This window comes from Mobula birostris, chromosome 16 (genome assembly GCF_030028105.1).
Source record: "Mobula birostris isolate sMobBir1 chromosome 16, sMobBir1.hap1, whole genome shotgun sequence".
Taxonomy (NCBI): domain Eukaryota; kingdom Metazoa; phylum Chordata; class Chondrichthyes; order Myliobatiformes; family Myliobatidae; genus Mobula; species Mobula birostris.
Window position 1 is genome coordinate 20895947 of NC_092385.1, and position 15387 is coordinate 20911333.

The 15387-nt window shown below is 39.5% G+C and overlaps 1 protein-coding gene across 3 annotated transcripts in view; it reads right to left on the reverse strand.

Moving 5' to 3' along the window:
* Positions 1–15387, reverse strand: part of fgd (faciogenital dysplasia) — a 267818-nt gene that overhangs the window by 64169 nt on the left and 188262 nt on the right. For all 3 annotated transcript variants that reach the window (XM_072280391.1, XM_072280392.1, XM_072280393.1), the window contains exons 5-6: positions 7558–7647; positions 1376–1512 (exon numbers count right to left, since the gene is read on the reverse strand). In XM_072280391.1, coding sequence (XP_072136492.1) covers positions 1376–1512; positions 7558–7647 — 227 coding nt within the window. The remainder of the gene's footprint in view (positions 1–1375; positions 1513–7557; positions 7648–15387) is intronic.

Genomic DNA, 15387 nt, shown 5'->3' on the forward strand with positions numbered 1-15387 from the left:
AGGCTTGGCACCACAGAATTGCTGAGGGCACTGGATTATCGGAGTATTGCTGCAAATATTAAGCTGGTCAGGTTATTACCGTTTTAAGATAATTAATATTAATGTACTGCAATTCCAATGACAGTGAGCAACAATCCAGAAGAAGCTCCCTTTTTGATCATCAATTAGAAAGTGTGTGATTAAAAGCATCAATCATCAACTTTTAGCAATGCACAATAAACAGGTCATTGAAACCTGTTCTTTTTCAAACATCATGGAAAAGTGTTTTTCCACACCATACTTGAAAGCTTTCATAATTGTCTGAACTAAAAATGCCTGAAATAATTAATAGTTAAATTCAGTAAAGAATTTGATGGAGCATGGAAGTAACAAAGAAACCTGGGGTGTAGTTCTCCTACAGAACTTTAACAGTAAAAAGCTGCAGATGTTAGAAATTCAAAATAAAATCAGAAATTGCTGGAAATACTCAGCAGGTTAGCCGGCACAATTCAAGTTCTTACAAAAGATCATCAAGTTGAAACAGTAACTCTATTGTTCTCACCCCAGATGCTGTCTAATCTGCTGAATATCTCCAGCATTTTCTGTTTCCACTACGAAACTTGAAACATCCGGCTGAAATATAAGACCTTGATTGCTGTCTCATAGGAAGGAAAGCACCTCAGACAACATCTCTACACAAGCACACAAGATAGAGATGTTAATCTATATACATTCTTGGTGTATCGTTCAATAAGAAATTTTTTTGTAACATTGATAGTCTATATATCAGGGCAGTACAAGTTTATATCTAGTTGAAAAAATTCTTTATTAAATTCACTGCCTATGCCATTTAATTCTGATATTTAGTAGATGTTGACAAATTCAGAGTCTGGGAAAGTGGATTCCACATAACATATCTCACTTTTCAGTGAGAAAATTTATTGCTTTTTGGTTTGAACTAATAATCAGTCAGTTCAAACCAAACAGACCGAATTTAGTTCTGTCAGCCAAAAAGCAATAACGTTGCATTTTGATTATTGAGGTAGATCACATGGAATCTACTTCTTCAGATTTTAAATTTGTCAACAATAGAATTGGAATGAAATGGTGTAGGTTGTGATTTCTGTGGAGAAATTCTTAGAATGAATTTTAAATTTCAATGTCTTGACTGGCAAGTTATTCAAATATATCATGTTCTTTTAAAAATCTTTTTTTTTTCCCTTAGGAAACATGGATCTTAGGGGACAATCAGAAAAGATGTAATTTCAAACACCAGCCATCTGCTAACCCATTCAGGATGTGTGGCCAGCAACGAAGCATTTGAAATTAATTGCCAGCAGCACAATTTTAATGTTTCAACATTGGCCAGTTCTGGCTTCCCCTTTTCCTTACTCACCATTCTTTTGTAATTCTGGCTTTTAATCCTGGCAGAAGAAACTTGTCGTGAAAGCAATAGATTGAGGAAATGTTTGAGAAGATTCCAGTAATCACCTCTTGTGGAATGCCGGCTTCATTCAGTTTAGTGCAAAACACCTAAGTGAAGAACCATCACAATAGATAAAGATGTGTAAACAAGATTGATGAAAATACTGTTTTACCCAATAAAGCAGGGGGTTCCCAACGCTTAATGGTATTGGTCCATAGAATAAAAATAAAGTTGGGAACCCCTGCAATAAAGGAAGGTTCATAAATTCCGCCTGAAAAATAATCACCATTTCTATTGAGACACGTAAATACATGACAGATATTTTTAAAAGCACTCAAGCCAAACTTATTTTGTGAAAACTGCTGGATAAAACTTCGGTTTTATATACTCCCTCTGGCATTTTAGATACCCTGTATACACAGAGCAGACAAAAATATTTCTCTGAGCACAGAAACTACCATTCATCTCCTTTGAGTCTGGTGATGACAAATGAAAAAGACGAGATGTCATGCTGATATCACAGCACTGAGTATAATTGGAGATATGTAGCATCACAGAATGAATTTCACAGCCAATTTATAGAGCCCATAGACAAGAAGTTGCATTTATAGATTATGAAACCATTATTTCACTGCTTTCAAATACAGCACTCAATGGTGTTCCAATTATTGTTAATGTTGATAACTTCTGAATGTTCGCTTTACAACAATTTTGAATAATACACCTTTAAATTTAACACAAATTAACTGATGGAGAAAATTTAATTGTTTACTGCTTTGGAAATGTTTTGATAAATTTTGATCAATTTAAAATCACCAAAAATTTTAGGTGTTTTTAAGCTGTCAAGTTCAGATAAACAAAAGACACAATGAATGGCATTAGGTTTGCCTCAAGCAGGAGAATAAATGAAGAAGGGAACAGATTTATCTATCAACAGACAGCACTGCAGTGTCAGTAATGATGTTATCACCATACAAGTGTTCATTACAGACTGGCATTATTTTCATCTACTGCTCAGCTAAATCACCAAACCATTCATTTTGCAGTTCGAGATGGCTTATGAAAGTTGACAAGGTGTGTATGTATTATTTCTGTGGCTTCTGCAAAATGCACACATTGTGTGTAATTGGAATTGTCACAGAAATCAAGCATGTGACCTTATTGGTCATGTTAGTTAGTTGCCAAAATGCAAGAGAAGTTTTATGTAATTGAAGACAACAAGCAAACTGCATCCCTTCAAACAGTGTAAATTAAAGAGCTTGCTTCAAAATGGAAATGTTTCATTGCCTGTTCTAAACAGAATAAATCAAGAGTTTTATTTATTAATATAATATCGCCAGTGCAGAGTACCTCTGTGGCCACTCCCCTAGATAATAAGTATACCGCTCTGGATACTGTTGCGGGCGAGATGCATGGACTGACCTACCAGAAATAAGCCGTAGAGCCAGCCTCAGGTCTCTGGCATGGAGTCTGGCTCTATGGTTCATTTCAGAAGGGGGGGAAGGGAAGAAGAGGATTGTAATAGTAATAAGGGATTCCATCAGTAGGAGAGCAGACAGGAGGTTCTGTGGACGTGATAAAGACACCCAGATGGTATTTTGCCTCCCAGGTGCCAGGGTCAGGATTGTCTCGGATTGGGTCCACAGCATTCTAAAGGGTGAGGGTATACAGCCAGGAGATGTGGTACATATTGTTACCACCAACACAGGTACAAAATGGGAGGAGGTCCTGAAGAGAGAATATAGGGAGTTAAGTAGAAAGCTGAAAATCAAGACCTCCAGAGTAGTAATCTCCAGATTGTTGTTTGTGCCACGCTCCAGTGAGGGTAAGAATAGGATGAATGTATAGCTCAGGATTCTGCATCATTGGGATCTCTTCAAAGGAAGGTATGACCTGTACAAAAAGGATGGGTTACACCTGCACCTGAGGGACCGATGCCCTTACAAACAGGTTTGCTGGAGCTGTTGGGGAGGGTTTAAATAAACCTGGCAGGGGATTGGGAACCAGAATGATAAGCCTGAGGATGGGGCAGTTGCTAAACAAGTAGATGCAGTGCATAGGCAGAGTGTGAGGAAGGACAGGCAGATGATGGGACAAAATTGCAGTCAGTGAGATGAGTAGAAATGTAACAGTGGGGCAAAATCAAAAGGAGTAATGAATACAGGACTGAAGGTGTTATATTTGAATATACACAGTATATGGAATAAGGTAGATGATGATCTGGCACTATTGTAGTTTGGCAGGTATGACACTGTGGGCATCACTTAGTCGTGACTGAAAGATGATCATAGTTGGGAGTTTAATATCTACTGATACAACTTGTATCAAAAGGACAGGCAGGTAGGCAAAGGGGGTGGGTAGCTCTGTTGATAAAATATGAAATCAAATTCTTAGAAGAGATGACATAGGGTCAGAATACATAGAATCTTTGGGGTAGAGCAGGGGGGCAGAAATGAGTATTGTTGCTGTTACTAATGGGAACATGAAAGGTCTGAAGTTATAGCACTGTGCAAAAGTCTTAGGTACCCTAGATTTTTTATATGCTTTCATGTGGTATGGTCTTCAACGCTATCTGGGATTACCTGGAGAGACAGAAGCAAGCAAGACAGCAAAAGTCTGCAGAAGAACTGTGGCAAGTTCTCCAAGGTGCTTGGAACAACCTACCAGTCAATTTTCTTAATAAAACTGCATGAAAATGTACCTAAAATAATTGATGCAGTTTTAACGGCAAAGGGTGGGCACACCAAATATTAACTCGATTTACTTTTTTACTGTTCACTGCTCTTTATAGTTTTTTTTGATATCTTGGAACTTGCCACTTCATTATCTTTGAAAGCGATTTTGCTTTACAGGATTTTTTTTACATGTGTATAGTACTGTAGATAAGTCACCTGGGCAAGATGGATAACACCCCAGTGTTCTAAAAAAGATAGCTGAAGAGATTATAAGGACATTAATAACAATCTTTCAAGAATCTCTAGATTCTGGAATGGTTCAGAGGTCTGGAAAATTGCTAATGTCACTTCACTCTTTAAGAAGGGAGGGAGACAGTAAGAGGAAATTTTACACCAGTTAGTCTGACTTCAGTGGTTGGGAAGATGTTGTAACCCATTATTTAGGATGTAGTTTTGGAGTACTTGGAGGCACATGATAAAATTGGTCGAAGTCAGCATGGTTTCCTGAAGAGAAAATCTTGCCTGACAAATCTGTTGGAATTCTTTAAAGAAATAGCAAGCAGGATAGACAAAGAAGAATCTGTTAATGTTGTGTACTTGAATTTTCAGAAGAGCTTTGACAAGGTGCCATACATGAGGCTGCTTAACAAGTTATGAGTCCATGATATTATTAGCATGGACAGATCAGTGGCTAATTGGCAGGAGGCAAAGAGTGGAAATAAAGGGAGCCTTTTCTGGTCGACTGCCAGTAATTAGTGGTATTCCACAGGGGTCCGTGTTGGAACCACTTTTTTTACGTTATATGTCAATGATTTGGATGATGGAATTGATGGCTTTGTAGTCAAGTTTGTGGAGGAAACAAAGACAGGTGGAGGGGCAGGCAATGCCCTGAGGAAGCAAGGAGTCACCAAAAGCACTTGAACAGTTTGGGAGAATGGGCAAAGAATTGGCAGATGGTATATAGTGCTGGGAAGTATATGTTATGTACTTTGGTAGAAGGAATGAAGGCATAGACAATTTTTCAAATGGGGAGAAACTACAAGAATCAGAGGTTCAAAGGGACTTGGACGTCCTTATGCAGGATTCCCTAAGGGTTAACATGCAGGTTAAGTCAGCAGTGAGAAAGACAGTGCAGTGTTAGCATTCATTATGAAATGCCCTGGTTAAGAATATTACCGCTATGCTGTAGGTATTTCATTTTGGCAGTCTGTACTGCTCTCAGCTTGTTTGGGTTTGAGCTGAGATAAAAAGCTTTGTTATTCAACTTAGGAATGTGGTGTCAGCCAATCAGGATGGTAAATTTGGAAGGAGGTTCTAGAGGACGCGTGCAGAGAGGTCTTTGTTGGCAGGACCTGGGAGAAGACAGGAGGGAAGGTGGCTGAGGAGGCCGTCCCTGTTGCACAAGGTGCTTTGTGCAGATGATAACTTCAAGGAGGAAGGACCAACACTCCCGTGGGAGATCTGTTTGTTCGAAGTGGATTTCAAGTGACATTCGGAAGGTGGTGTGTGCTTTCACACAGACCGAGGGTCCAGCGCGTGAGTGATTTGAGCTCCAACTTAGGTGCACATTTTGACGGTTTAAGAGTAATATGCCCTTTTTTGATTTTTTTTTCTTTCATTTTATAACTGTTGCTTAAATTGTACGATCTGTTATTTCTTGCCGGGGGCAGTAAATCACATAGCATTCACACAAATCCGGGTTTAGGTGGGCGAGACATCCCAATCTCACGGATTTGGCGGGACCAAAGTTGTAAACATCGTGGATGTACGAAGCCGGAGAAAGATGGGTTCATCGCCACAGAATCTAGTGGCCATTAACGAGTGGTTAACGAGCTGGTTTTCCAGAGACGCCCAGTATAAGGGGGTTTCAGTTATGAGAGGACTAGAATATAAGAGCAAGGTTGTCAAGCTGAGGCTTTATAAGGCATTAGCCAGACCACACTTGGAGTATTATGAGCAGTTTTATGCCCTTTATCTAAGAAAAGGTAAGCTGCCATTGGAGAGGACCCAGAGAAGGTTCACATGAATGATCCCAGGAATGAAAGGGTTAACAAATGAGGAAAGTTTGATGGCCCTGGGCTTATAGACATTGGAGTTTAGAACAATGAGGGGGCAATCTCATTGAAACCTATCGAATATTGAAAGATCTGGAAAGAATGGTTGTAGGAAGGATGTTTCCTGTAAGGGGTGAATCCAGGACTAGAAGGAATCTCTTTAGCAGAGCGTAGTGAATCTGGAATTCATTGCCACAAATGGCTGTAGAGGTCAAGTCATTAAGTATATTTAAAGCAGAGGTTGGTAGGTTCTTGATTAGTCAGGGCATCAAAAGTTATATGGAGAAGGCAGGAGAATGGGGTTGACAGGGATAAATCAGCCATGATGGAATGGTGAAGCAGACTCGATGGGCCGAATGGTATAATTCTGCTTTTATGTCTTATGGTCTAACAATTGATTGGTTTTGATCAGTTTAGGCAGTTTATTTTAAATTTTAGTCTAGGATTTATTCCAACTCCCAATACTTTCATTTCCCAAAAAGTTCTATGGGTAAGAGGATGCACATGTGATTAACCATGATAGTGTGGAAAAAGCTTGATGAACCATCTGGCCTCTTGGCCTAAGTAACATTGAGTAGAAAACAGCCTTTTTTTTAATATAAAAATCGATTTGAAGAATGTGGTCATAACTGGCAAGGCTAGTGACTAATGCCCATCTCCTAGTATCTAGGAGATTAGGCCTAGGGACGCGCTGCTGCACGTAGACCAGATCTATGGGACGGAAGTTCTATTTAGTGACCCAGCAAGCACAAAAAGACAGTAATATATTTCCAGGTCAAGATGAAGTAAATCCACAGATGAGATGTGCCCATCGACTTGCTACTCCTGATTTCCTTGGTGGTGGATGTGCTGTTGAAATGATCGAGACAAATAACTGCAGTGTCCTATACAGAATAGCACATGTTGTAGATGGTTCACTGATGGTGAAGTATTGAGCAATAAATATCGCCACACAGACTACTGTAAATTGACAAAATAAATTTTCAGATTATTTAGCTGACATAAAGCACTAAGTTTAAAGACTGTGATTTGTATACGATTCAGTTCACTATTTAATTAAAGTTATCTCATTGTTATTATTTTCAGGTTTAGGACTCAGGTCCAAAATAGTTCACTGGTCAACCAGCTGAAAAAAACAACATAATAAACAACTGTATGATTAGCCTTAATTAAACTTTCACCTCTATCCTTTTTATCTATTTCTATTCCTTTGCTCTCTCTCCTTTCCTGAGGCATAACATGGCTTGTTTCAGTCATCTCCTTTTATATGGCAAAGGTTCTACTTTAACAACTCTTTTCCTTTAATGACATTTGGATGCAAACTTTTAATAAGTGTCAAGTTCATTTTGGTATGAATCAAAAGGTAACTATGTGCTTATAAACTTTTTATTACAAGCTGAATCCGGTTAATATTTTCCATTACCTGATCCAGAAGATGAAGCCTTTTCACGTAGGCTTCTTCTGTGAGAAGAAGCTCATTTGCAATGTTGAATAATTTCTGTGGCTCTGTGCACTGAGAGAAAGAAATAACATTTATAATTCTAATTTGAAAATGGTACATTTTGATTAAAGATAAAGAAAATTAATAAAGTCAACTTCGACCTTAGATAAGAAATTGCTTTCGACAGCCAACTCCTGCTCCTAAGTTTGTATGTCCTTATGTTAATCATTTCTAAAAATTATGTCACTTTAAAATTCTCATTGTGTACAAAAGCTTCCACAGACTTGACCCTCTCATCATCACGTCCTCCTGTCTTACTTCCCTCCAATCTCTTCATTCCTTGAACTACTTACTCTTAAAGCATCTTCCATTTCCTTAACTCCACCGCTGGTGAACAAATAGTCCAATACCAAATCATTTGATTTCACTCACTGCTAAAGCTTAGGCCCATATGGAATAGATATTTTTGGATATGATATTGCAAGGTAATCTGCAAACCATATCTTCCCACGTGGCTGGGAACAGAACTGAATAGAAACTGTGGAGTTTACCTATAAACCAGGCAAGGGCATGTTGCCAGAGGCTCTGCTGTTAATTTTGAACTTTAAAGCATCAGTGACAGCGCACATAATAGAAAGTTGTAAACTTGACAGTGCAGCTTTAAGAGTTTAATTGAGTACATGGAGAAACATAGAAGGAGAAGTGTGTAAAGATAATGGCCATATAGAAACTCATGACTGCCAATTCTGAAATTAACACAGTACTCTCACAGCAGAACTGCAGAAAACATTTCAGTAAAAGCAGAAAACAACTTGATATGAAGGCAAAGCAATACTGTAAAAGAAACCACTTCCACAGCAATGAGGAAGATCAGATTACTGCTGGGAGTAAGTCAAGCCTGAGTCACGTCCATGAGCTAAAATCTTCGTCACTGGATATCATCTTCTCCAGCAGGTTGGCAGTGAAAGTGAAATCACAGCATGGAAACTGACCATTCAGCCCATCCTCTCTATGCCAACCTGTGGGCACCCACCTATATTAATCCCATCCTCTGGCACTTGGTACAAAGCCTTCTGTGCCTCAGTAGTCAAGCCTTCACCAAGGCTTGACAACTATTCCCATCTCACATCACTGCCTCACTGAGGGAGGCATTGCAGGATCAGGCAGTCACAATAGAGCCACTTCTACCTGGTTGTACGGAGTTGTACATTTGTTCTTCATGTGAAACAGAATTGTGGCTCCTGTCACTACATCTCCCTCAGAAGCCCTACAACTCTGCTGCCAGGAAGTGTACACCTGGAATGGACCTTCAGTTTCATCCAGCCCCATCGTTGATGGCACAGCATCAGCATCGAACAGCTTGATTCAAAATTCAATGTTGACGTAGTTATAGAGAATAGATGATTTTTCTGTTAAAAGTGTTTCTGTGGATGTAGTTCATGATTAACATATTAATTTGTATTAATATTAACCAGATACACTCAGTGGCCTCTTTATTAGGTACCTCCTGAGTGTATGTTCATGGTCTTATTCTGCCGTAGCCCCTCTGCTTCAATTTGTGCATTCAGAGATGTTCCTCTACACGCCACAGTTGCAACTCATGGTTACTTGAGTTACTGTCACCTTCCTGTCAGCTTGAACCAGTCTGGCTATTCTCCTCTAACCTCTCTCATTAACACGGTGCTCTCAACAACAGATCTGTGCTCACTGGACTTTTTTTTTGTTTTTCACGTCATTCTCTGTAAACTCTGAAGACTGTTGTGAGTGAAAATCCCAGATCAGCAGTTTCTGAGATACTCAAATCACCCCATCTGGCACCAACAAACATTCCAGAGTCAAAGTCACTTAGATCACATTTCTTCCTCATTCTGATGTTTGGCCTGAACAACAACCGAACCTCTGCATGCTTTTATGCATCGAGTTGCTGCCACATTTGGCCGATTATATATTTGCATTAACGAGCAGGTGTATCTAATAAAGTGGCCACTGAGCGTATGGTAATTGTGATTAACTGTCAGCCGTAATTTTCCCCATGATGAATCTTTTCAATATGCTCTCTTCTGCAAGGTCAAAAGTTTGGTTCACACATTGATTACAATATCCTCCACCCCCTCCAATATCTTGCACTGGGTTCAACAGCCACCACAGAAACTGTGCTAGACCCAGACAGACTGACCACGGAAATTGTGGATATGTTAAGTTTGGAAACTTTTTTTCTGAATTGAGCAACGAGTGTTGTTTACTGTGGCATGGCATATAGATCATATGTGAAAAGACAGAATTTCATCCAGCATCAAATGCTCTATGGACAATGTATTAAAACATCCAACTATGCCTTTTAGTGTCTGGTTCCATTATATCCAGGGGAACACAATTTCAGAAACAGTGCACAACATGCAAAGTCCAAAATATTGAAGGCTTTCTCATTTAGCACAACCAAGGAGAAATTGTTACTCCACTTAGTCTAGCATTGAGAGGAAGTCCCCATAAAAGCACAGAGTTCAGCCGATGGAATCATGGTGTTATTTTCCATTAATATGAATCTGTCGGTCATGACCTCTTTCTACTCACGCTTCCCAGTCATCCTTTACTTTGTTTCTTATGCAGCTGACATCCATCCCATATGGCAGCCATTCAGTGGCCCTCACTCTGGCTAAAACCTACTCTCCCGCAGCTGTGCCATTCTTTTCCATCATCTACCTACAGTCTCACCATCTACCTACACGCATTGCTGCTTCCTGATACACATGTCAGCCATGTTTTCGGATCCAGGCTACAGACATCGGAATCTCATAACTTTTTTGTGACCGAAAGGAATATAGCAAACAGCAAAAGTAAGTCTGAATATTTTATTTAATTATGCTGAAAATAAAGATCAGTAACAGCTCACTTTAAAGGGCTATTTTTTGGATTAAGTCTTTCAAATTAGATAATTCAAATGATGAGAAATCAAATTGTTATCTGAGGCTTCCCAAAATTTCCCCCTGTATTATATAACGACCAGTTAGACTAGTCTAAAGTTCAAGGTCCATTTATTATCAAAGTAGGTACAATGATATGACCTTGATATTCGTCTCCTTACAGGTAGCCACAAAACAAGAAACCCAAAATAACCCATTTAAAAAAAGACCATCAAACACCCAATGTGCAGAGAGAGAAAAGCAATAAAAACACACGACAGCATTCAGAACTAAAGTGAGTCCATAGACACGAAGCCTGAAGCAGCGAGAGGGCACATTTCACATTTAATAATGATGACAAGACTTTTGAAGTATATTGTGTTACATCCACTGACACTTCTCCAAAGCAAACTGTTCTCACTGAGTCACCCATTTCCCTTGGCTCTCCTCATACAAGGATATCCCACCATGGCTCTGTAACTGTATCAGTCGAAGTGAACATTTCATTTCAGAGCAACTACAGAATCTTGCTGTACACATGGTTACCTCACATCCAGTGGGCTCCATAACTGTATTTGGAAAACATAACCATTTTAGGCCTACACCCCAGCTTCTGCCGTGAACCCCTGCATATTAGTTTATATAGATCTGTTTCTACAACTCCCATGGGCTGGATGTTCCAATTCTTCTTTGTATAGAAAAGAGCCTCATTATCCTCTCACTTTCTTTTGCTGATTACTTTCAAATTATGATATCCGGTTACCAACTCATGTGTAAGAGGAAACAGTTTCCCCCTACTTGCGCTCTCCCTCTTACACACAGTTGAATAAGAACAAATGAAAGGTGAGAAATTGGAGAAGAAGTAGGCCACACATCCTCTCGGTTATTCGATAAAATCACAGCATCAAATCTGTCCCTCTTATCTATGGATATTTCATGGTTCAGTCTCCACAGTTCTTTCAGCTATTGAATAGCAAAGATTCCAGTCCTTAAAAAAAATTCCTAATTTTCCTCTTAAGTGGAAAGTTCTTATTCTGAAATTATGCCCTGAGATACCCATACATGGGAAAACATCCTCTCAGTATCTATGTTGACTAGTTCCTTCAGAATCTATTTCAATAATATTAACTCATTCTTTTAAACTTCCATGAGTTTAGGTCTAACCTACTCAATATAATACAATCTGTTCGTTCCAGGAATCAGCCCAGTAAGTCCATTCTGCACAGCCTCCAATGCCTGCATCTTAAGATAATGAAGGTAACTACATCAAATCTATATGCAGTCTTCCACCAGCAGTTTCACTGTAGAATAGTTTGTTATTGGCACATATACCAAGATACAGTAAAAAGCTTGTCTTGATACAGTCCATACAGATCAAATCATTACACAGTAGACAATAAGGAGCAAGATCACAATGAAGTAGGTCAAGTAGGTCAAGTGCTTGATTAACCTGTTTTACTAAGATAAATGTCCTTTACATATCTGAGTTATTTTTAAAACTTTAACTTAGTTAGATGTCAGAAACTGCTAATAGTATTTCTTTCAAGAAATCCTTTCTCCTGTTCTAGAACCCACTTCTGTATTTTACACCCTCTCCGTTTTGTTTCTCCCACAATATATCATTTTATCATATTTTAACATCAAATTGTATTCATCAAATGTCTTTCCATTTTATTGACCTGATTATAACCTTATGCTACCCTGCACGAATGGGTACTATATTGCAAACGCAAATATATTAGTGTAAAAATTACTGACTTCCTTCAAATAAAGACTTGTAAATAGTGCACATGACTGTCCTAATTTTCAAAAGTCAGTTTTTAAAATTGGAAAACATGCTCTAAATTAGGCTTCTTGTAAATGCAAACATTTGGATACTTGTGGCTGCTGATGGCATGTCACTTGGCTTGCAGGCTGAGTTATCATCATGGTCTGATACTGCTTCTCTATCACTTACCTGCCATTTTAAAGCCCTGTCTTATCTCATCATCACTATTCCAGCCACCTCTCTGCCTTCAAACTTGCTCTAACCTTCGCAACAACTATATTCTGCTTTATTTCCTTCCATCGCACATGAAACACTCCAAATCCTATTGTGGTGAACGTAGCCAAATAAAGAGGATAAATTAAGTCGATAAAGTCAATTCAATTCAAAACAGACTTCAAAATGCAATTTCTGTTCTTTTTGGATACTTGCTACAAAAAGGTTATAAGTCAAGTCAAGTCAAATTTATTTATAAAGCACATTTTAAAACAACCCATGTTGACCAAAGTGCTGTGCAAATCATAACAAACGGCAATAGGCGACGACAAGCAACCAAACACAGCGGTGCGGCCATCTTCCTGTAAGACTCAGTACAACTGAAAAGTTGTCCTTTATAATATCAATCTGACAATTGTTATTCTACCGAAGAAATTCAGCCTATATATTGCAGTCACGGAACACATCACTGGCAACTGTGCAGATTCATTGAGTAGCAATACTGGATCTCCAAAGCATCTGAAATGGAAGATTATTATGATTAGAGTAATTAAAGCCCCCATGATGGAGTCATTGGGTTAAAAAGGAATAGTAGAAAGTGTTTTGCAGCTCGCTTCACACACCTCAAATTATGTTGCCATGGAAATAATGCAAGTCAAAAAACTCTTTCCATTTCTGAAACTCCCTTCACAACTAGGTCAATAAAGATGGACTTCATCAAAATGGCATTTCTTTATAATGCCCATTGAGGTTAGCATGATATATCTGTTCCACCTCAGCTTTTGGTTGAGGCAAGGGGGAGGAGGTGGCGGGTGTGCAGTCCTGTCCACACTATCGAATAGGTAGATGGTGACCTAAAAAAAATCTCACATAAATAACAGGACTAGGACATTTTGCCCTACAAGCTTCAACCTCGCAAATGTCCCTTGGGCACATATAAAATTTGGGGATGAAACTAAGCTACAGAAACATGAGGATGGAGATGGGCTGAAGGTGGAGGGTGAAAATGCAAAATAAATATTCATGGGAAGGTATAGACAAGCATTTTAACCACAAGGCAGCACGGTGCTACAGAACTAATCCACAAAGTGTACAATGAGAGGTCACCCCAAGGACAATGCGGTGCTAGCTCTCCTCCTCATCACCAATAACCCATGACCCCTCCTCCAACAATTCCCCAAAAGGAAATGTACACAGGGAAAGCTCACTGATATGGTAGTTGAAAAGATGCTTCATGATGGGAAATATGCAGTCAAAACCTCTAAGTAATGCAAAATGACCAGAAAACTGTTGTGTTTGATTTATTTCTATTAAAAATGACTTCCAATCATATAGCACCAAATACAAACTCCTACGCAACTGGATTTCTTGGCTTAGATATTTGAATTATTTTTCTTAAGTCCTTTAAAAATTTACTTAAACCCCTGATTTCTGTCCTCTGTTTTTTGATTTAATACCAATTTTCTTCTAGGTCACTCCTGCTTCTTTCTTGGTCTTGACATTTCATTGGTTAGAAAAACCAATTGTTGGTTTTGAGGTTCACTTAAATCCCAGTTTCCCCAACTGCTTTTACCACAGAGTTACAAACTTGCATGTTCAGAAACTCTTAAGTTAAGCAAAAAGGAGAATAGGACAAATGTGAGAAACTACTTCCCTGCTAAAGCCACACATGGAGTATTGTGCAAACACGAGAAAATCTGCAGATGCTGGAAATTCAAGCAACACACACAGAATGCTGGTGGAACGCAGCAGGCCAGGCAGCATCCATAGGAAGAGGTACAGTCGAGGTTTCAGATCAAGACCCTTTGTCAGGACTAACGGAAAAAAGAGATAGAGATTTGAAAGTGGGAGGGGGAGGGGAGACCCGAAATGATAGGAGAAGACAGGAGGGGGAGGGATGAAGCCAAGAGCTGGGAAATTGATTGGCAAAAGGGATATGAGGCTGGAGAAGGGGACGGAAGGCCTTGGAAGAAAGAAAGGGGGAGGGGAGCACAGAGGAAGATGGAGAACAGACAAGGAGTGATCGTGAGAGGGAAAGAGAGAAAAATAAATAAATAGGGATGGGGTAAGAAGGGGAGGAGGGACATTAACAGAAGTTAGAGAAATCAATGTTCATGCCATCAGGTTGGAGGCTACCCAGACGGAATATAAGGTGTTGTTCCTCCAACCTGAGTGTGGCTTCATCTCGACAGTAGAGGAGGCCATGGATTGACATATCGGAATTGGAATGGGATGTGGAATTAAAATCTGTGGCCACTGGGAGATCCTGCTTTCTCTGGTGAGTATTGAGTATGGAGTATTGTGTACAGTTTTGGTTAACCTTATATAGGAGATACACCCTTAAGCTGGAAAGAGCGCAAAGAATATTTGCAAGTATGTTACCAGGACTCTAGGTCTTATTCCTTGGAGAGTGGGGAGGGGGGTGCCTTATTGAAGTGTATAAAATCATGAGGGACATGGATCAGATGAATGTACTCAGTTGTTTTCCCATGGAATGGGAATGAAAAATCAGAAGGCATATTGTAGGTTTAAAGTGGGGAGGGGGGGGGGAATTAAAAGGGACCTGAGGGATAAATTTCTTCACAAAGAGGTTAGTGCACAAACGGACCATAATGCCCAGAGGAGCTGGTTAAGGCAACTGCAGTTGGTACAATTACAACAATTAAAAGACACTTGGGGGGTAAATGGAAAGGAAAAGGTTTAGGGCAGAGGTTCCTAACCTTTTTTATGCCATGGACCCCTACCATTAACTGAGAGGTCCATGGACCCCAGGTTGGGAACCCCTGGTTTATGGGGATATGGACCAAACCTCGGCAAATGGAACCAGCTTAGGTGGGCATCTTGGTCAGCAGACCAGGAGGAGAACTGAAAGAAGTTTATAAAATTATGAGCAGTGTGGATAGAGTAAGCAGACAGAATGTTTCTCCCAAG